Source organism: Gopherus flavomarginatus, chromosome 4 (genome assembly GCF_025201925.1).
Source record: "Gopherus flavomarginatus isolate rGopFla2 chromosome 4, rGopFla2.mat.asm, whole genome shotgun sequence".
Taxonomy (NCBI): Eukaryota; Metazoa; Chordata; order Testudines; family Testudinidae; genus Gopherus; species Gopherus flavomarginatus.
This window is the reverse complement of record NC_066620.1, coordinates 117,738,673-117,760,156: the sequence shown is the minus strand read 5'-3', so window position 1 is coordinate 117,760,156 and position 21,484 is coordinate 117,738,673. Positions and strand designations below refer to the sequence as shown.

The window sequence follows — 21,484 nt, the reverse complement described above, 5'->3', positions numbered from 1 at the left end:
AATTTTTGCTTTCAGATACACACACGTAATTGTAGCTATGTTTACACATGTTCATATTCTGCTGGGTGCCGATATTTGAAAATTTGTCCCTCAGGTAAAGACGTATTTTGGGTCACATTTAGAATATACAGTATATGTAGCTGGGAAACTCAGAGAAGATTATAATGTTCTCTTCAACTGTGTAAGTTATGTAAGTAATGAGGCCCAGGTGACGCTCAATGAGACACATCATTAGAGCTAACAGTCTTTTGGGGTATCACTGTGGCTGAAATGTGATACAGTTAAAAGACCAAAGAACTTTGAAAAAAAATCAAGTGAAGTTAATTTTGTTTGCACTGTTACCTCAACTCATTGGGGAGCAAATATGATATTCACAGACATGTTTGCAGTGTTTGTGAGCTTTAGGAAAAGAAACACTTATGAATATAAAATGCACTTGGTCTCTGGATAACGGGTAGGAAATCATATCACAACCATAAATATGGTATATACTGAACAGAGGTAGCAAACACATTATAAGTTACTAGCTACACGGAGAACTGTCCTAGGAGATTTACTAAATTTGACAAATCTGTTCTGCTAATCACAACACAAACTAAAGTAAATTAAAACCTGTCACTAAACAAGAATAACCCTAATAACATTTCACCTTAATCATGGCTCACAGTACCCTAAACCCTGATCCACAGCAGGGCTTTAGAGCTGGTCTGAAGATAGTTTTCCCTGGCGGAAATATTTAACAAAATCAAAAAATATTTTGTTTTCATTTAAAGTTTCCATGGGAAATTTTGAGTTTTCAGTGAAAATGCAAGACTGAAAGATTTCAGCCAACAATGAGAGATGTAGAGCCTCATGGGAGTGGTATTTTGATCCTCCTGCCCCCATTGTTCTCTATGGGCTGGGACCCCAAATGGATTACATCTCCCATAATGCCTTACTGGTCTCCCCTTTTGGTAAGAAGAAGGAATGGAGTCCCTGGCCCTGGGTACATTAGGGGAGATATCGTCCAACAACACCTATGACAATTGCTTGGCATCAAAGGGGAGGACCATGTTTTCAACATGGAAGTCCTGGAAAAATCTGGTGTTAGACCTCCTGGGTGTAGAACCCAGGCCTGCTGGGCTGGGGACATTGCCATGCTGCCACCCAGTAACAGCTGTAACCTTCTTGCGCTCCATGACCCCATGGCTTGCTGTGAAAATATCCTGCATCAAGGGGTGTGACAGGCAGCAGTCTCATGGCTCCTGATTGGCTCCCCATCCTATATTGACCCAAGGGATGTTCCAGGAAGAGTCTAGGCAACAGCTCAGATCTTCTGTAGCTGCCACAACTGTTTCTGCTCCTTGATCCTAAACTTCTGGCTTTGATCTTGGCTTGACTTGGACTTCATCTCCTAACCCTGAAACCTGACTCAGACTCTAACCTTTGATATTGACGCTGGCCTGGAACCTGACTCCAAATTCCTCCACTGTTCCCAGCCTCAGGTTTGCCCCTGCTCTGACTCTTGGTCATTACTGCCCTTGTTGGGATCCTGACATCTGGTTCAGTCAGCTTCAAGACTCATTTGATCTGCACCGAATTGAGGTAGCCTGGCCATGTAATTAGTATGCCTGAGACCCGTTTGTCAAAACAAGTCATATTCCAAATTAAGCTCCAGCAATCGTAAACATGGACAGCAGATGAAATGTTTCTAAGACACCCTGAAACAAAATGTGTGAAAAACAAACATTTCTGACTTGACCTTTGAGCAACTGGCAGTTGATCATATTGCATGGCGCCGCGTAGTAAGAGTGAGCATCCATGACTTTAAGAATCAAGTTGAGCAGCTACAAGCACACAAACAAAGTGCAACTCAATCACCACAACTAGACAAATGGCTCTGTGGCCAGTATGGTAAATGTTCTTCCCAAATTGGAACTGGAGTCACATGAATGCCCGTTAGTACAAACTATGATTGTCAAGGTTGTCCTTGAAATCGAAGTCACTAGCATCATTGTCATCACCAGGGTGCTTTAAAAATGTTACCTTAGTTTAGCTACCATGTATACTATACATGACATTTAGTCTTCTTAATACATAGAAACTCTGCTGCAGAAGTTACTGGGGAGTCTGATACATATCTTTGGAGAGAGAGTGGTTTAGCAGTAGTTATGGGCAGTTTGAACAACTCCTCAGCAATTGTTGTTCCTCCATATGAGTCATGTCCTATTTGTCTAAATAGGAATCTTATTAAGCCTGGGTGTGTTACATTTACTCCATCCTGAACTATAATCTGTAGCAAGTATAAGCTAAAGCAACAAGAAACTCAGTCATGGAATATGGTTCTTAAATATGTGCTGTAATAAACCTTTATGGTGGATCCCACTAAAAAGTCAACATTTAGCATCCCAAATGCCTGCAGTTAGCACAGGATCTTCCTATATGTAGAAGAAGAGATGCAGCAGAATTGCTACCACTTTAGTGAGGCAAACACTAAGTTTTCAAATGGCATCCCCTCTGCATTTAGTAATTCTAATACAAATACTCATGATGCTTCCTGGCATATTTGAATTAAAAGTTTAGTTCTGTGGTTGTGCAACACACAGAACTGTGGAGTCCTGGTGCATGACTAGGACTGCTAGGACTACAGCTATACAAATAATAAGTAGTAATAATATTGTCTGCCTTATTCTTTACGTAGAGGAAGTTTTATTTGGCTTAAGGTGGAAATCTGAAGTTGCACTTTGAAAAGCATCCTTTGCTCCAAGGTTCTCTGGTACCAGAAAACTCTCACTAATGTGCTATATTTTTGTCTTATTTCTAGGTAAAAATATTTCGAACCAAGCAAGAAGGAATCCTTTTAGTAGATGGTGTTTCAAACAGGACCACCAGTCCCAAGAAGGCCGATATCTTGGATGTTGTGGGAATGCTGTATATTGGAGGATTGCCCATTAACTATACAACACGAAGAATCGGTCCAGTAAGGAAGAACATTTAATAAGCCATTTTACAGTCTCTAAATATGTGTTGTCCGGTATCACGATTTACATTGTTTTTCCAAAATATAAAGGCAAATGCATAAAAGGGCCTATCCAATTCTTCTTTAAGTCGTTGGAAGGACCTGGGTTAGAATACAGCCAGTACAAAGAATTGAAACTGGCCCATAGTCATTACTATGGGAAGAAGGAAAAGCTTTACAGTCCTGGACCCTTACAATTCCACTGTTCTGCAGGGGGAATTCAAGTTTAAAAATACACGTCTCCCTTTTGGCAGGATTCTTGGAATTTTAAGGCTCCAGCATGGTACAGAGGGCTTGTGCAAATATAAAAGCTCAGTGAGAACTTCAGATAAAACTTAGTATCAGAGGGGTAACAGTGTTAGTCTGTATCCACAAAAACAATGAGGAGTCCGGTGGCATCTTAAAGACTAACAGATTTATTTGGGCATAAACTTTCATGGGTAAAAAACCCCCACTTCTTCAGATAAAAGTTGTCCATTTCTCCGGTTCATCTGAAACTGACAAGTTTTGACAATTTTACCATGAAGTAGGCAGGTTTTGACATTTTGGTAACAAAATTCATTGGTTTGGGAAAATTTTCATTAAGTGTTTTCCTAGAAATGACCAAAAGATCTATTCATGCAGATCTTGGCTGAATGCACTGGTGAGTCCAAAACTACATTCACTAGGATTTTTTTTCAAATTTTAATTAAAGTTTTGCACATTTCTAATTAACAGTTATGAATTATATCTTACAAAATACCACAGCAACAAGATGAGTGAGGTAACATATTTTATTGGAAATTTGAAAGCTTGTCTCTCTCATCAACAGAAGATATTACCTCACCCCCCTTGTTTGTCTAATATTCCAGTACCAATGCAGCTACAACAATACTGTGTACAAAATACTACAGGACACAAAACAGATCCAGTGAATAGGGATTTCTTATATAAAAGATTGTGCAAAGAAAATATGAATAAAACTGGAAAGGTTTTAGAAATTCCATTGAAATCAGTGGTCTTAAGAGACTTACATAGGTGTTACTGAGAGTAAGATTTGTCCCAATGTGTGTGTGTACCTCTCTTCCCTCCTCCCTCCTCAATATCTGCCTCCTTCTCCTTTTCCCCCAATCTCCGTGTGTTAGTGTTTTTTCTCATTCTCTCTTTCCCCCCTCACACCAAATGCATGAGTGTGTGCACAACTTTTGTTCTTCAAAGTGTGTGTTTGACATTTACCCTTCACTTCCCCAATATTACCACATTCCAGCATCAGCCAAGGCAGGGCTGGAACAATTTTTATAGTGCTGATGATATAAACCATGTATTTGGGGTTTGTTATTACTACTTCAAGTCAAGGGGTGCGGCAGCACCCCCAGCACCTCTAGTTTCAACACCACTGGGCCAATGGCTTTCTTTAGAGCCTGTAGGCCCTCCATGCTCCTGAGCTTCCTCTCCCCAACCTCTGCCATCACTAGTTGTCCAGTAGGTGGATGGACTCCCAGGCCTTCTTCAGGGAGGAGAGAGGAAATGCTGCTCTGCACAGCGTCCAGCATCAATGGAAAGAGACATTATCTGAGATGGGAGCGGGGGAAAGTGCTAGTACGGCGTACCAGCTACACAGACTCATTGCAATCCCTGATGCTTCTTCCTTTAAAGGTCATCCAATGACCAGCATAATAATAATACCTAGCTCTAATAGTGAAGGCTTGTTAAATTGTAAAACACAGATAAAGATGCAAGAAAATCATGCATATAATATCTTAGCTACAATCACACAATAGTTGTAGATAAGGTTATGTGGAGAGCCATATGATGCCATCAGAATTTATGTAAAACTTCCATTCACTTAAGCAGGAGTTGCACATTTAGATGGATGTGGCCCAATATAAGCACAACTTTAATATGTAAGGTTAGCCCCTCAATGGTCTGAGAAACAGAAAATGTAGTAATGTTACAAGTTATCTTGAGAACACTTACTATACTCCATGCCTTTGTCCACCGGCTTAACTAAAAAGTACGGACGCTATTCAATTACAGAAGTAAAGTATGGGCTATTACTTTTCTGCATTGCCTGTGCAATTTGCTGTTTCATTATGCAGTGCATTAGTTTATGCCTCTTCCATTAAGCCAAAGAGATGAGACTTCATTTTGTGAGATCTGATCCCTAGAATTTCAGAAAAGCAACATAATTAGTCTGTAGTGTGATGGAGATTAGATTCTTATTACAATCAGATACTGTGGATTAGCCATGTAAAGTTCAAGACTCATTCAGCTCCACACATCCAGCAGCAAAACACAGAATCAAAAGAAGGGATACTTTCTGATGCCATAATTGAACCTTTCCATACCAGCATTTCTGCTTGCTTCTCATAACAACATTCTCTGTTTGAAAATTGCACCCAGGTCACCTACAGCATTGATGGTTGCACCAGAAATTTTAAGATGACAGAGGCTTCTGTTGACCTGGATAATCCAACCTCCAGCTTCAATGTTGGCAAATGCTTTACCAATGCAGAGAAAGGAACATACTTTGGTGGAACAGGCTTTGCCAAAACAGGTAATAAAGTACAATTTTACTAGTGCTAAAAGAGAAACAGTTATAGCACGTGGGATTTTCAAAGGCATTCAGCATTGCCTAATTCCCATTGTGGGATCAGAGTTAGGCCAGTTCTGACTCTAAGCACTTTTCAGAATCCCATTCAGCATGTTTAAATGTTACGCCTGGTGTTTGATCGTGTGTGTTTCCAGCAAGATCTCAAATTAAGAACTGGTACCATGAGCCACTATTTTACACTCGATTTCAGTTGGACTAAATAATAGTTTAGCTGTTTTTCTAAATGTATTACTGTATGTTTTCCACTCCCCAGTTGGAACATATAAAGTCGGAACAGACTTACTAGTGGAGTTTGAATTCCGTACTACTCGAATGAATGGTGTTCTACTGGGAATCAGCAGCCAAAAAATGGATGGACTCGGTATCGAGCTGGTAGACGAAAAAGTGAGTGAAGGCATTTTGCAGTGAGGGCATCATCTGATACATTCTGGATATCTGTAGTGCATTTGTGTGTCTTAAAATGCATGAACAAATTTAAACTCTGATTTAATGTCAAGACGTCTCAGTCAAGATCACAGCCCCATGTATGTCAGTCAGTCCTTCCCCTTCCAAATTTGTCTCACTTCTAGTTTTGCTAAGTCATCTTAACATGTTGTTCTGCAACATTGCTCTGTTTCCTGTATTACAGCATTGGGCCTATGTTAGCAGGAATGTGCAAAGTTGTGGGCACTGTGTCTGTCATGTCATGAATATCAGTCCCTTGTGTGTGTAACTCAATGTTGGTACATAGTTTAATCAACCACTCAGCTGCACTTAAAAGTAAATAGCTCTGTTTTATATAAGACCACCACAAAACCAATATTTTTGTCCTTGTATAGTTTCACAACAGAAAGTTGGCAAACCATGCCCACAGCTTTGCACATTCCTGCTGACCTAGGCCCCAGTGCTACACATGGATCTACACACATGTGCTCTGTTGACTTTAGTGGGTTCTGTACAGGTGCAAGGATCCACCCACACAGAACTGGGTGCAGGATTGGAGCCATAGTTACTAGATTCTGGTGATGGAAATAAACACAAGGGGGCTGAGCTGGCTTGTGTTGATTTTGAAATGTAATAAGACAATTTATGTTTAACTCTACATTTATTCTAAATCTATATGTAGCTTTTGGAAAGGTCAGATTTGATGAAAACTAGCTCGCCATGTTCTGTATAAGTATTATTTTGATAACTCGTCCTTTCCCCTCTCTTTCATGTTACATTCTCCAGCTGTTGTTCCATGTGGATAATGGCGCAGGCAGATTCTCTGCCATCTATGAGCCTGACAAACCAGGCAGCTTGTGTGATGGACAGTGGCACAAGGTTACTGCAAACAAGATCAAGCACCGATTAGAATTAACTGTGGATGGGAATCAGGTGGACGGAAGCAGCCCAAATGGAGTCTCCAGTTCTGCGGACACTAATGATCCTGTCTTCGTTGGAGGATATCCTGGTAGGTGTCCAACACACAAACAGGGCATTATTCACGCTCTCTAGTAATGAGGTGTTGCCAATGTCTTAAATATAATTCGGTTTCACACATTAATATCAATGGAGATAGCCTGGTTATGAATATCCAAACTTCTCCACAGTATAAATGTCAGTTATCTAGATTTCATTCTTGTGCCTTTGAATAACAGGAGCTCTGCAGCACTGAATTTCAGTCATGTGCTGCCAATATTTCGCCAAGGAAGCCTATAGTTCTTTCCCTTGAGCTTATAATAAACCCTCTATCCAAGGGAATGATGCACTTTCAGAGAGGAGCAAAAAGACTCTATTCCTTTCTTATCACATTTAAACAAAAACACTTTTTCACAGCCAAGGCAACAGCAACAGCATTTGACAAACTTGAACTGCCAGAAATGTTTAAACATGGCTACTGGAAAAAAAAGGTAGGCTGAGTATATTGATCATATAACACAGAGCTCAGCCTGTGAAAATTGATTTAGGGAATGTGGGGAATAATCTGTAGAAGATAAGGCTGTCCTCCCTCAGGAATTTTTTAAAAAATATTTCCATTTGGTGCCATCTGGTTTATTTTTAAAGGCAAAACAAACAGGAGTGAAAGGATCCAGAGCCCTTCATACTTATTCTACTGATAGTGAATATTGACAACCAACTGTTCACAAACAAACAACAGACAAAGAATTATTTGAGGAATAATTTAATATTGAAAATCAAAAATTTCAGAAATTTATAAAATGCTCATAGTATTGGGTTTGGGGTTTTTTTTTTTTTTTTACTAATTCTGTAGCTAGTGCTGTTTTGTACTAGCTTGTGAACAGAGAAGCTAAATATCAGATAAGGGTGCCTATTCCAGTGTCCATTGAAGTCAATAGAAGGCCTCCCATTGACATCTGTGAGCATTGCACTGAGCTCTGAATTATTTTCTTTGCATTTTTCCTCCATTCTAAATGATGTAATACAATGTATCCAGTAACACTTAGCTTTCAGTTCCTCCAGATGTTATCTGGTGTATTTCCTGAATTGTTTGATATGTAAGAGAAAGCCAGGCTTTGCCACACTGGCCTAATTTAGAATGAGTGTTGTCCCATAAAGGTGTTCCCAGTGTTGTGGTATTTTTACATAAGAACGACCGCACTGGATCTAACCAATAGTCCATCTAGCCCAGTGTCTTATCTTCTGACAGTGGCCAATGCCAGGTGCCTCAGAGGGAATGAACAGAACAGGTAATCATCACGTGATCCATCCCCTGTCACCATTCCCAGTTTCTGGCAATCAGAGGATGTTTTTACAGCAATCCTTAGACTCTAATATAAGAACTGGTGCTAAAGAAGAGTTTCCAGTGACGTGCATAATGAGTTATGAGCTGCATTTAGCCAAAAGAAGGGCAATCAGAAGTAACACAGCAGTCTATATAAAACAAATCCACACCACTTGCATTGAAATGATACCCATGAACTGAGTTAAAGCTGCATACTAAATTGTGGATCCATGTGATAAATAATTTATCATGCACCTTTGACCATCTCTCCTCCTTCTGTTGACTAGTCCATTTCCCCTTGTTTATTCTAATATTCCAAACACCTCAACAGTCTTGCACACCTGCCTCTTTTTAATCAGCCTGCCAGAGAAATGTTTTGTCTTCCTCCAAATGTGGAATTTTCCCAATTTATTCTCGCCTGAGGCACAGAACAGGCAAGATTCAGTCCAAGACCTGTGGCAGCATTTCTGTGTGTACATATGTCACAAATTTAACATCCGTTATCCATGCGGTCTGGATTCAACAGTCCACTGAGGTTGTGTTATGCTTCATTAAACCATCTGAAATTGGCTGGTGGAGAATTCCCTTGGGTAGGGGAATTTTCCACCAGCAGAAAGTTGTTGAGATCAACTGTCACACATCCCCAGTGTAAGGAGAAGGAGGGGTCAGAGTTTTGGGGTAGAAGAGGGCTTGTAGTGGAACAGAGCTGTGCTGTGCCCAATCCTCCATTGATGTTATAATGTCCCTGTGAATCCCTGTCTTGCACTAAGGCTAGGCAGCCCTGAATCAGGAAGCACAACTGGCTCCCTGTGGCCACTACTTCACTCAGAACAGAGATGAGAAACAAGGCTGGGAACTTCAAACAATTGTTAAGGGGAGATTCCCAGCTTCCCAATGGGACTAACACTCGCTTCTAGCCATCAGGGTTCCCAAGATGGCAGACTTTAAAGTTGTGACATTTTTAGGTGTGTAAAAGCTATTTGGGGTCATTTTCAGTATTTGGCTCTATCCGAGCCCAGTACAGTTGGACTCAGCGTAGCTAAAGCCCCTGCCTTTACAGACACAAAGATGCAAAATATAATCCAAAAATAGTCTTTCCATAACATTGCTAATGTAGCCTCTCTCTGATACCTGCAGCACATACAGAATAGACAGTATGTGCCCTTTGGGGATGCAGAAGTCGCCCTGACAACTTTGCTACTTGTGAGTAAATTCATCCATCCCAGACTCATACTGATAACTCCTTTATACCACATGTAAACAGACTACAAGTTGCAGATGCACAGAACCATTATTTGTCTGTTGCATACCATTTGTTAGTACTGTAGGAAAAATGCCATTTGGATCTCTCAGGAAGGCTGACGGCTGTTTTATTTAATGTCATGAACATCACCTGAACTGAGTTGTGTGATTTAAATGGAAGATTTAAATACGTTTTGATTTTGCCAGTGGCACATTGTGAATGAAGAAAGAGACTGATTAGATAGTTGCCACCAAATCAAGCGTTTATCAAACATGCTTAGAGGTTTAACCACTCTCCTGCTAAAAAATGGGAGTGCAGCCAATAAATTGTGAAGAATATATATATTTGGGAATGCAAGTGGGAGAAGAGATTTGAAGAAGAAAAATGAGGTAACAACATTGTTTTGTTTTGTTTTTTCAGATGGTCTGAACCAGTTTGGCCTGACTACAAATATCCGTTTTAAAGGATGCATTCGCTCGCTGAAGCTCACCAAAGGCACTGGTAAACCTCAAGAGATTAGCTTCAGCAAAGCTGTGGAGCTGAAGGGAGTTCAACCTCTATCATGCCCTGCAAACTAACATGAGATCATTCAACTTTGACATGCATCTGATTGTTTTAAGTGCCTAAACTTAAAAAAAATGTTATATACAGTACATTAATAAAATGTCTTTGTGCAAGTATTTTGAGTTCTGTCTGTGATATTTAAATGGCTCTATTTCAAGGTAGCTCCAAAAGAAGATTAAATTAGTAATCATTCATTTCTTCTTTCTTTAACTGAATAAAGCAATACATTACTCTAATCTTTTGTGCTGTTTTTCTGTAGTTTGAAATGGAATTGTTCAGCATAGTTTTTTGTGAGTGGGACTGTATAATATGGAGAGGTGTGTCAGAGAGAGAATGTACTTTATATAAAAAAATGTGTTAATTCATTTCAAAATTCAGTTTTATTTTGGCCACTCCCAATTTTTTAAAAATGCTTTTAACAGAAAACTCTACTTTGGATTAATGGACTGGTTCAGTTCGGGGCCTGGAACAAAGATCATTTATCATTGCTGGTTAGGGGCAATGCTGGGTGCCTATTTAATTTGTGCATTGTTGTTACAAAGACTATATTAGACTTAAATTCTCTAATATATCATTTGAATAGCTTTGGAATGTAATGTGTGTTTTTTGTTTGGAGATACAGAAATGGGAGCAAATTGACGTGGGGGATTAGTGTATTAGCATTTCACGCCTGGAGACCTGGATTTAAACAGGCCACTAGTGAAAATGTTTAGTGACCATCTCTAGTATACATCCTATACACACCATATGTGGCAGAATTTTCAGACTTTTTTTCACAACAGAGGCCTAGAACTGCCATGACAACAGTGCTGCAGCAAAATGGAGGTGAACTGGTAGATCAGCAGAGGGAGTTTGCACAGTATAGGTCTCTTTTCTTGACCATCCTCTCTTTATTGGACTACTAACCAAATACTTAATTTACAAGGAGCTTCCAAATTGAGGTGATTTTTTTCTCTAATGCCTCTTATTGCAGCTGCCTTTATCAGCAGTTGAAAGAGAAGGATGCTTAGATACTCCCGAAATCCCACTAGGAGCCCAAGTTCATCTTTAGGCACCTAACTACCTTTGTCAACCTGGCCCTGTAGCACTGCCCTACCTCACAGAGGTGTTGTGAGGATAAATACATTAGAAATTGTGAGGTGCTCAGATACTACCAGAGGCCATATAAGTCTTTTAAATAGGCAAACTGTGGGAGCCTGATTCTTAACCAATGTAAGTTGATATAACTGTATTGACTTCAATGTCACTATGCCAATTTACACCAGTGGAGCATCTCATCTTGGGATTCCACACAGGTGCATAGGTGGACCCATACGGATCCAGTTGCAGGATCAGGGGATTTATCTCATCCCTAACAGGACCTTATTAGGGCTGTCAAACTATTAAAAAAATTAATTGTGATGAATCACAATTTTAATCACATTGTTTAAAAATAATAGAATACCAATTTAAATGTATTATAAAACTTTTTGGATGTTTTGCTACATTTTCAAATATATTGATTTCAATTACAATGCAGACTACAAAGTGTAGACTTCTCACTTTATCTTTAAAGTGCAAATATTTGTAATTGTTAATAATAATATAAACAACAAAAGCATGACAGGGCATACAAATGTTTAACATATTTGGCAAGTAAATATCTTACAACGCCAGCTACAACAGTGCCATCCAAATGCCCATTCTCACTTTCAAGTGACATTCTAAATAAGAAGCTGGCAGCATTATCTCCTGTAAATTTAAACTAACTTATTTGTCTTAGCAATTGGCTGAATAAGAAGTTGTAGTAAGACCACTTGGTCTTGTAGGCTCTAAAGTTTTACATTATTTTGGTTTTGAGTGCAGTTTTGTTAAAAAAAAAATCTACATTTGTAAGTTGTACTTTCACGACAAAAAGATGGCAATACAGTACTTGTATAAGGTGAATTGAAAAATACTATTTCTTTTGTTTATCTTTTTTAGAGTGCAACTATTTGTACCCAAAAATAATATAAAGTGAGCAGCGTACACTTTGTATTCTGTGTTGAAATTGAAATCAACATATTTGAAAATGTAGAAAAAAATCCCAAAATATTTATACTAAATTTAAATTGGTATTCTATTATTGTTTAGTGGCATGATTAAACTGTGATTAATCATGATTAATTTTTTTAATTAAGTTCAATTGTTTTGAGTTAATCACTTGGGATAGCTGCGATTGACAGCCCTAGTTCTTACTACTACTACTGCCTCTGCCCCCCTTGTTCCAGAGATTTCCTTTCATGTCACTCTTCCTTGTTTGTTTAGGTTTATGTTAAAGTCCTTTCTTCCCTTTAGGGGAGGTCCTCCACATATTTCCCCTCTTAGTTTCACTTAACAAATGCCCTGCCTTGCAGAGACCCAACTCGCATAACTGGAGAAACACATTGGTGTATTGAAATCAATGATGCAATCAAAGTCTTTTTTATTTATTTACCCACTAGATAGGAGCTTTTTCTTCAAAGGGACAGAGGAATCACTCCAGTGCAATGTGAGGGACTCCTTCTCCACGAGCTGAGAGTACTGTCTCCATGGCTCCTGCTCCCCACTGGCTTAGGAAGCCAGAAACCAAATTGGTTCCCACACTGAGATTCCAGAGCAGCTCCTCTGGTCTGTGTGTGAATGACTGATTAAAAAGAAGCAAAGCCTTATGTATTGTCAGAGATGGTTATCTCCACTAGCTTGCACAGTGTTTCATCTCATGCCATTGATAAAACCTTTCTTCCTGATTGGACTCAGGGGAAGTCAATCTAGTAGTTTCTCAGATACTGTGATTGCATCCAAAGTTAATGTTTGTTAAACTGTGCCATTAGTTGCAAATCTGCAAGCTCTATAAAGCAAAGAAATGATCAAGGGACATAATGAATTTAGCGACTGCTTGTTTAAACACCATTTGCAAGATGACCTGTTTAAATCTTGTGGATTAGCTCAGGCAATAATTTCTGCTCTTTAAGCACATTTGTAGACAGGGCAGTGTGCATCACAGTGGTGTACATTACTGGTTTTAATGAACACAATCAAATACAAGCCACAGGCCTGCCACCTTGGAAGATGTTGAGCACTTCAGCTCCCACTGAGGTTAGTGACTTAACTGACAATTGAGAGTGTGTGGCACCTTCTTCAGTGGAATACTCAGCACTATACAAGATCAGATCCTGAAATACAAACATTTCACCTAGATTTTGGCATGGTCCTTTTTGAAGATGCATAAAGATAGCATGTTTCATCTTGATCCCTTTCCAAAGGGCCCAGGACACAGGTGCTCTCTACATGAGTGCTCTAAACTACGCAGCACTTGTTTCTTCAAGTCTGATTTAACCCCATTTGTGACCACCTTTTAGGTCAGGAATAAGGAGGCAAGAATATCCAAGGAACGTTCTTGCTTTGCGTTTTTCTGTAGAGAAGCTGGGGTTTGACGGCCCCATTGCTACAGGAAAGGATTCTACTAGTAGTTTTTGCAAAGGAAGAGACTAATCTATTGCCCTGAGACATGCTGCACTGATGGGAGAAAAATTATTGGAAATGAAGCAAGGGGCAAGGCGGAATACATGATCCTTTTAACATTCATGCTGTTCACAGCACCAAAACTGGATGCAGCAAGATGCTGAGCACTCAGGCCTAGTGGTGCTGGAGCAATTTTTATAATGGGGATGCTGATGGTGGAAGCCATTTATTTGGGTTGTTATTGTTACTTCAAGCCAGGGAATATGGGAGCACCTCTAGTTCCAGCATCTATTCAAAGTCCCCCAAGTGTGCATTAAGACAAGAGGGCTCAGCACTTTGCAGAATCAAGCCCATGTGCACATAAAAGCCCTGGTCCAGTAAAACATGTCTTTCTTTATGCTTGTGAGTACTTTTATCTGCTGGATGGGAGCTTTAATTTTGCTCACAGAGCCTAGTTGGCAGAGGGCCTGCTGCCCTTCAAAACCATTGCACTTTATGCTACAAAAGGCAGTGGGGGTCATTGCTACTCTAAGGAGCAGTCAAAAAAGGTGGAAATTTTTGGAATAATAAAGTTTTCCATTGAGTTAAAAAAGAGATACCTATTTCAGAAGAAGAAACTTTTCATTAAATCATTTTCAGCTTTTGGCTAGTTGGTGTGTTTTAAGGAAACTTCGATGAAAACTTTAGCTAGGTGTTCACTGACCTCATTGTTGGATCTTGTTTGTCATGTGTTTTAGTTTGTTCTTTTTCAGTTTTCAATTGATGATTGCAATTGGCCAATGTAGTCATATGAGTGAGATTTTTTTTCAAAAGCTTGAAAGTATCGATTTTGAAACAACAAAAGTGTTGATTATAATTTCTGCAGAAATTTTTTTTAAAAAATCAATAATGTGTTTTCCAGAGTCTGCCTCACCCTCTTTGACTCTGACTATGTACATAGCAGGTAATAGTCCTGGGGGAATTCTGTGCCAAAAAATAATAATTCTGTGCACAATTGTTTAAAATTCTGAAAACTTCTGCATATTTTATTTGTCAGAATAATACAATGTAATTTATTTCAAAATACCTGTCAGCAACTATGTCTGGTTTTGGGAGGACATGGGGACAGCCTAAGTTCTGTGGGAAAAACCCTTGTTGCTTGTGCTGTTTCCTAAAACTGTCCCCTTACCTCCTCCCCTTGTCCTCTCCACCTTGCCAGAAACTCTACTTGCAGTAGGAGAGACTGTCATGAAACATAGTGGGAGAAAGGGCTGTAGAAGTTTGTTCTCTTAAACACGTCTGGATAGGTATGGCCTTGACAATGAATTGTAACATTCTTCCTAACACTATTTCTCTAATTTAAATAATTCCAAACTATATGTTGTGAACTAGGTTCAAGAAGGAAAAAAAAAGAGTATTTTGGTTTTGTAACTGGTCAAATGCAAATGCACTTAAAAAACCCTAAAGCGCCCCAGGAGAATTTTACAATCTTTTTACCTTTTACCAAATGCAAGGTACTGTGTACAACATCATCTCCATATAACAGTTTGCCTGTGCTAATGTACCCATAGCAAGAACCTTTTTAAATGTGCCATGAGAACCAATTTACCTCACACTGCTTGAGCCCTAACTGTAATTTGCTTAAATGCAGGGACCCAAATTGACTAAATCAAATGCATTTCCACAAATTCAATAAACAGACCCATTACCCTTGGAAGTGCACAAGTCATTTAAAGAATCAAATGCTTCCTGACGATGGAATAGTTGGTTCAGGACCCATGCACGGCTTCAGCTAATCACCCATGTTGCTCACTAAATATCATTTGCTCTGCCAAGGCCTCCATAAATGTATTTAAAGGGATCACAGCAGGATACACAGCCTTATCAAGTAGAGCAACCAAAGCTTGTTTTCCAGTCTAATGGTATGGAACTAGTGGAGAAAAATACTTTTAAAAATCTCTGTGAACACAGCCATAGTCATTCTTAAAGATCTCAGCTATCTATTAGATTGTTTCTACTTATGTGGAAGGTAATAAAATGATGGGAGCACTTATACCATTACAAGCATTTTATGGACATATAATTTGGTTTAGGCACATTTAGCTAATCTCTGTCTCAATGCTTGAAAAAGGACATCTCTTTGCAATGTTAGAGTGATCATTTTAAAACAAATAGGTCTGCCTCTGTCAAGAATGTATTAAAGCTGCTCTGACTCTACCATTAATAACTAAGGGCCAAATCCAGATCCCGTTGAAGTTAATGGGAGTTTTGCTATGGACTTCAGAGGGACCAGTATTTAGCCCCAAACATTTTAATAGCCTGATTAATGTTATATCAGTTGGGTTGTATTTTGAATACAGTGATAAAGACAAGATAAAGCACTAAAAATGGATTAAATATTTTGTATTTTTCACCAGTTGGACCAAAACTAATTTGAAAGTATTCCAAGCTACAGGCCCATTCATATGGTTAATGGTAATATGGTGGTAATAAACTTATAAACCATAGCTGTTTGGTTATATTGGACTTAACAGTGGTATAGCAGGGCTGCTACATGAAGGAATCTCATGATTAAGACTCACATCTTGAGGACATGATGCAAGATGCTTTTGTTTGGTTTAACAGCTGGTTAAGTTCATTCTTGGTTTCAGTTTGAAAGTCGGTGATTGTAAGTGCCTAGCTACCATGAGGAGAAATTGACTCTAGAGTTAGTAAAACAACAATTACTACAACATGTGTGAGAAATAAACTCAGTAAATTGCTAGGGCTGTTTAAGTTTTAACTTAGCACACTGTAATTTGTAAAACAACCGGGGAGTGATATTATATGACTAAGAAAATGAATAAAACTTAGGATTTATAAAAAGTTTTTAATCTTTAAAGTGTTTTACAAATATTAACACCTTCATTATGCTATTAATACACAAAAAAACCTTGGTGTGAAGCAGTTAGGATTTCTACAATCAACATGCCTGACAAACCCACAAAAGCAAGGAAATGAAGATGTAAGCCATCTGACATTATATATCCTCTATGTCTCCACCCACAAATGCACCTTACCATACCTCAACTACCAGCCACTACAGGCCACGCATTGCAACCTTCGCTTCCCCCTTCTTTCATCCTTCTGCACACACCCCTTTTAAAGATTACTTTCCCCCAACACTAATAGTAGTTGGTTGTTTTGGGAGAAGGTAGTTAGCTAAAGGGTTATTTGCAAAGTGTGGTTAAAAGGGGTGTTGGAAAGTTGAGCACCCTAGAACATGCCGGTATAACTCAAATTCCAATTGCAGTGCATGGTCTGTGGTGAATGGTCATTGTGATAATGATAAGATGTGAGTTTACGGATGAATGTGAAATTGGTACTTACTGCTATGTAGCGTCATTTCTCCTTGCTTTTCTGAGTTTGAGTCAGGCACATGTGTTGGTGTGGTGTACTAACGATAGATTTTTTGGGTATTAATTTCATATAAATGCTTATTAATGCTTGATTGAGTCTGCTGTTAAATGTGGGAAGGACAGTGGGGAAGCAGAAGTATAGCCTCTAAGATTATTTTATCCATTAGCATCTGCCTATGAATCCTTCTCTGTTATAGAATAAAATCTGAGCAAGAAGTATAGCTCCTGCTAGAGAAGATTTTGTGTGTACCTCCATCCCTCACTAACCAATAAGAGTTATGAGTACACAGTCCCACCATCCAATCAAATCTCTGTGTCCAACTCCCCGCTCCTCCCATCAATCAGGTTTGTGCATCTCTAGCTCCCATTAGTCAGGTTTGAAAGCACATAAACTTTGTTATAATGTGGCTAGCTATAAATGACCCTTTGCAGCAGATCTATCCAGGAGCCACCTCTGCCAAGTTTCATATAGAAAGACATGGATTTTAAAGAGATTTCTGTAGAAATAATAAGGTTTAGTGGCTAGAGCACTACAGTGGGACTCAGAAAATCTGGGTTCTGTTCCTAATTCTGCCACCGAACTGCTGTGTGAACTTGTTTGAGTCATGTTGCACCTCAGTGCCTCAGTTTCCCCAACTGTAAAATGTAGATAATGATACTGATCTCCTTTATAAAGAGCTTTGAGATGATGTAAGAGTTAGGCATTGTTGTTATTTTATTAATAATGAAAAGTAGGGAAAATGAGCCAAATTCAAAAACTTTCTATTCAGAGATTCTGGAATTAACCAGAAATTGCATTGTGTGAAATTGCACGGCGTTTAGCAACCTACTTTTAAAGAGCAACAGAAAAGTATGCCCTAGTTTATGTCCATTTTGGAATGCAACCCTAACTGTGGAATCACCACTGTATGAAATGCAACAACTGAAATTATGACTAAAATGTGTTTACAAGACAAGTCTGGAGAGGAGATAATTTGGTTTCCCAAAGATAAAGGACAACTCTAGCCATGTGTCATCACCGTTGATAGGTAATCACCTATCAAGTGGTTATTCTTTAGCAACAAAGCCAGAGCAGGAACTGATCCCATCTGCATTTTAGCAAGCAACAACATACAACCTCTTTCACCACTAGGTCCTATGTCTCTTTCTTGGAATGAACTTTATCTAGGGTAACATTTCAAAGGATGACTGGGCTATAGGAGTGAGGGGCAAAAACACCCCAAGTTTTCTCTCTTTCATCTAAGACAGGGTTTCTCAAACAGGGGTCGCCACTTCTGTAGGGAAAGCCCCTGGCCGGGCCGATGAGTTTACCTGCTCTGTCCGCAGGTCCGGCCGATCGCGGCTCCCACTGGCCGCGGATTGCTGCTCTGGGCCAATGGGAGTTGCTGGAAGTGGCGGCCAGTATGACCCTCAGCCTATGCCACTTCCAGCAGCTCCCATTGGCCTGGAGCAGCGATCCGTGGACAGTGGGAGCCGCGATTGGCCAGACCTGCAGATGGAGCAGGTAAACACAGAAGCGGTGACCCCTGTTTGAGAAACCCTGATCAAGATGACAAAGGAACCACCCCTTTGACTTTGGGAGGGATGCTGACCTGATAATTTGGTCAGCCCTGTTGCTGGGAACATGTGGCAAGGGTTTTACCTTGAATCAAGTCTAGCTTGTTAAGTTTCAGCTCCTAGGAAGTGTGCTTTCTTTATTTCTCTTGTAACCATTACTGACTTTAGTACATTACACTTGTAGTCACTTAAAACTTTTTTCCTTTGTAATTAAATAAATCTGTTCTATTTTTACTCTAAACTAATCCAGTGTTGTGTTTAAAATGGGTTGTTTGGTAACTCCAGTTAAAGTAGGAAACGGTTGACTATTGATCCTTTACAGGGGCAACGGATCTTTAATATCAGAACTGTCCAGGAGAGGGCTGGACAGTGCAGAGCACGTTTTTAGGAAAATTCAGGACTGGGAGTGTTTTGGGGTCATCCTGCAAATAGTAATAAAGTCTGGTGGAGGCCAGAGTATGGCTGATGTGTTGCTGACAGGCTGCTAGTGTCAGAGTTATTGGACCAGGGCTGTGGCTATACACAGACACTCAGCGTGTGACCTGCATGCTGCTTGGCTGTTTTTGAATGGCTCTGGTTGGGAGCTACAACAGCAAAGCATTGTGAGGCACCCAAGGTCACAGGGCAGATAGTGACACAACCCCTCACTGATTTGGATTGCACTCCAGAATGTGACAGCAAGCCAGAAGGAAACAATTAGGAAGGTCTAGATTGATCCAACCCAAGATTTTTCCTGTCACTCTGCTAATTCTCCTTGTATGTTCCTAGGGACCAACCCAGAATGGGCCACTTGTGCTAGACACAGTACAAACACAGAATAACAGATAGTCCCTGCCCCAAAGAGCTTACAATCTAAATAGACAATATAGATAAAGGGTGGGGGGGGGAAGCCAGAACACACAAGAATTAGCAGAGTGATGGTCTACAAATTTCATGTTGGCGCCATAATATGTGTGTTGTGGCAAACCCAAGACAAATGGCTACAAAGGGAGGGGTAGTAGTTAGTCCCAGGGAGTTAAAAGGCTTCTCCCAATCCACTGAGGAGAGATAACCAGGGGGAAATATGGTTCAGATGGAACAGGGGTTACCAGGGAACTAATTAGGTTCAACTGCTGAAGATCTTTTTAAACCCTCCCTGGCATGGAGGCAGGGGGGAGAGTGAGAGAAGTAGGGAAGCTTCCAGCAAGTAAGGTGCAGCAAGGCTCTGAACCTTTCCAGCAAAGAAGGCTGTGCTCTGTCCTCAGAAGGGGAGAGAACAAGCACAAGGGATTGACTGAGGGAAGGATTAGCCAGACTCTGTGCTACCTAAAAGGGTTTGCTTTGCCCAAGCCTGTGTCTCCAAGGCTAAAAAGGACTGAGCCTGCTGAGGAGAAGAAGGTACTTTGCCACAGTGTCTTTGTCACTGAAATCCTTTGGGAGAGATTTAGTGAGGAGAGGATACACTAAGTAGAAAGATAAATGATGTGAGGGGACAGGACACTGAAGGGATAGGGCAGCTGAGGGAAAGGAGCACGGAGGGCAAGCGGAGTGAAGTTCAGGTGACAAGACTGGGGGTAGCCAGGAGAAAGTGCTGGAGCAAACAGCCAATTAGCACAGGGAAGCAGATATTTCCTGGAACCCTTGTACTGAGCAGAAGTGGGAGGTATTCCAAATTTCCTCTATTCACTGTTTGTATGTCCAATTTTAATTTCAGCAGTTATAATTATTTTTAAAAATGACTACAAAAACTTCTATTAGTTTAATAAAAACCCTGGAATTGCAAACAGACTGTACGGTTCCCTACCATACATCTACAATTTACATTAATAGATTTGAAAATCACTTCCTGCTTAGCTAACCTTCCATGACTTAAGTTCAGAATCCTGTATTGCCCTTGCCAACTGGTGACACGTGTTAGTTCAGTTACAGCAAGGAAAACATTTGCTCAGGACTCTGAGCATCAGTCTTGGCTGGCAAATAAAGGAGAAATGAATTTCCAAATATTTTAGTGACTTTTACACATGTAATATGTGTACATGCATTGTTTATATATAAAGAAACAATAAATGCTGCTGTTGGATGGTGCTGTGCAAAGGTTTTATTGGCCATATGTGTGATTAAGATTAATGCTTAGACAGATGAAACTGAACACTGTAATGAATTCAGGCATGCAGATGTACCTGGATAGAAAAAAATAAAACCAGTTCCACAGAAACAATATGTTCCCCAACCTTCCCACATCTTCATGTACTCAGAGCAAAAGCTGTTTAGAGACAGAGAACAGAGGTCATCTCAACAGAACCACTTGGTCTTTTTCCCATGCTGAACATTCTGGATGAAGTGACAATGGTTTTGTAGGTGAAAAATATATCTTTCTCCATCTCCCCCAATCCGTTCTTGTTATTTCACATACAGGATTCAACAAATGGAAAGAAACATTTGGAATTCTTTATGTTCCAGTGTGCATGTGCAGTTTTGTCCAGTGGAAAAAAGACAATGTATTTGTAGAGTAGAGGTTAATGTGGCTGAGAAACAGACAGATGGCTTACTGCAGAATGATCCTGAGGAGAAAGTAGGGATGTGTGACGTTGCACTCTATATGATTTTATGAAAGTATGCTGATGAGTGTGAATATAATGTAACTAAAATATACTTCAGGCAAAAGGTCTCTTGTAAGGTATCATTATAAAACTTATACTCCACTGAGTGTGGTCATCCTGTTTGTATAAATGTATCACTTTTGTATCTGAAACTAGAAATATGAAATATAACTCTGAGGGCCTATTGTAATTATGCAAAGTGTGGGCCATTAATGGTGGTTTGGAATCTTGATGGCTCCCATCAACCAGGACAATTGACTGTGGATGGCTCTGTTTGAAGGCCGTCCTTCCTGTGAGTCAGGCTGGGAGGAATGAAGGCTTGGGGTCTTATACTGACATATGATCATGTCACCTGAACACAGGATTCAAGATGTAAGAGTATCATGGATTTATATAGTGGCATTATG

The 21,484-nt window shown here is 39.8% G+C and overlaps 1 protein-coding gene across 3 annotated transcripts in view; it reads left to right on the top strand.

Annotated features, from left to right (window-relative positions):
- The window catches only part of LAMA2 (laminin subunit alpha 2), a 515,739-nt gene extending 505,226 nt beyond the window's left edge, over positions 1 to 10,513 (top strand). For 2 of the 3 annotated variants that reach the window (XM_050949373.1, XM_050949372.1), the window contains exons 60-64: positions 2,804 to 2,959; positions 5,381 to 5,534; positions 5,845 to 5,975; positions 6,801 to 7,023; positions 9,959 to 10,513. In XM_050949373.1, coding sequence (XP_050805330.1) covers positions 2,804 to 2,959; positions 5,381 to 5,534; positions 5,845 to 5,975; positions 6,801 to 7,023; positions 9,959 to 10,116 — 822 coding nt within the window. In that variant the 3' untranslated portion in view covers positions 10,117 to 10,513. The remainder of the gene's footprint in view (positions 1 to 2,803; positions 2,960 to 5,380; positions 5,535 to 5,844; positions 5,976 to 6,800; positions 7,024 to 9,958) is intronic. The other variant, XM_050949374.1, reaches the window with a different exon arrangement.
- Positions 10,514 to 21,484: the final 10,971 nt, after the last annotated feature.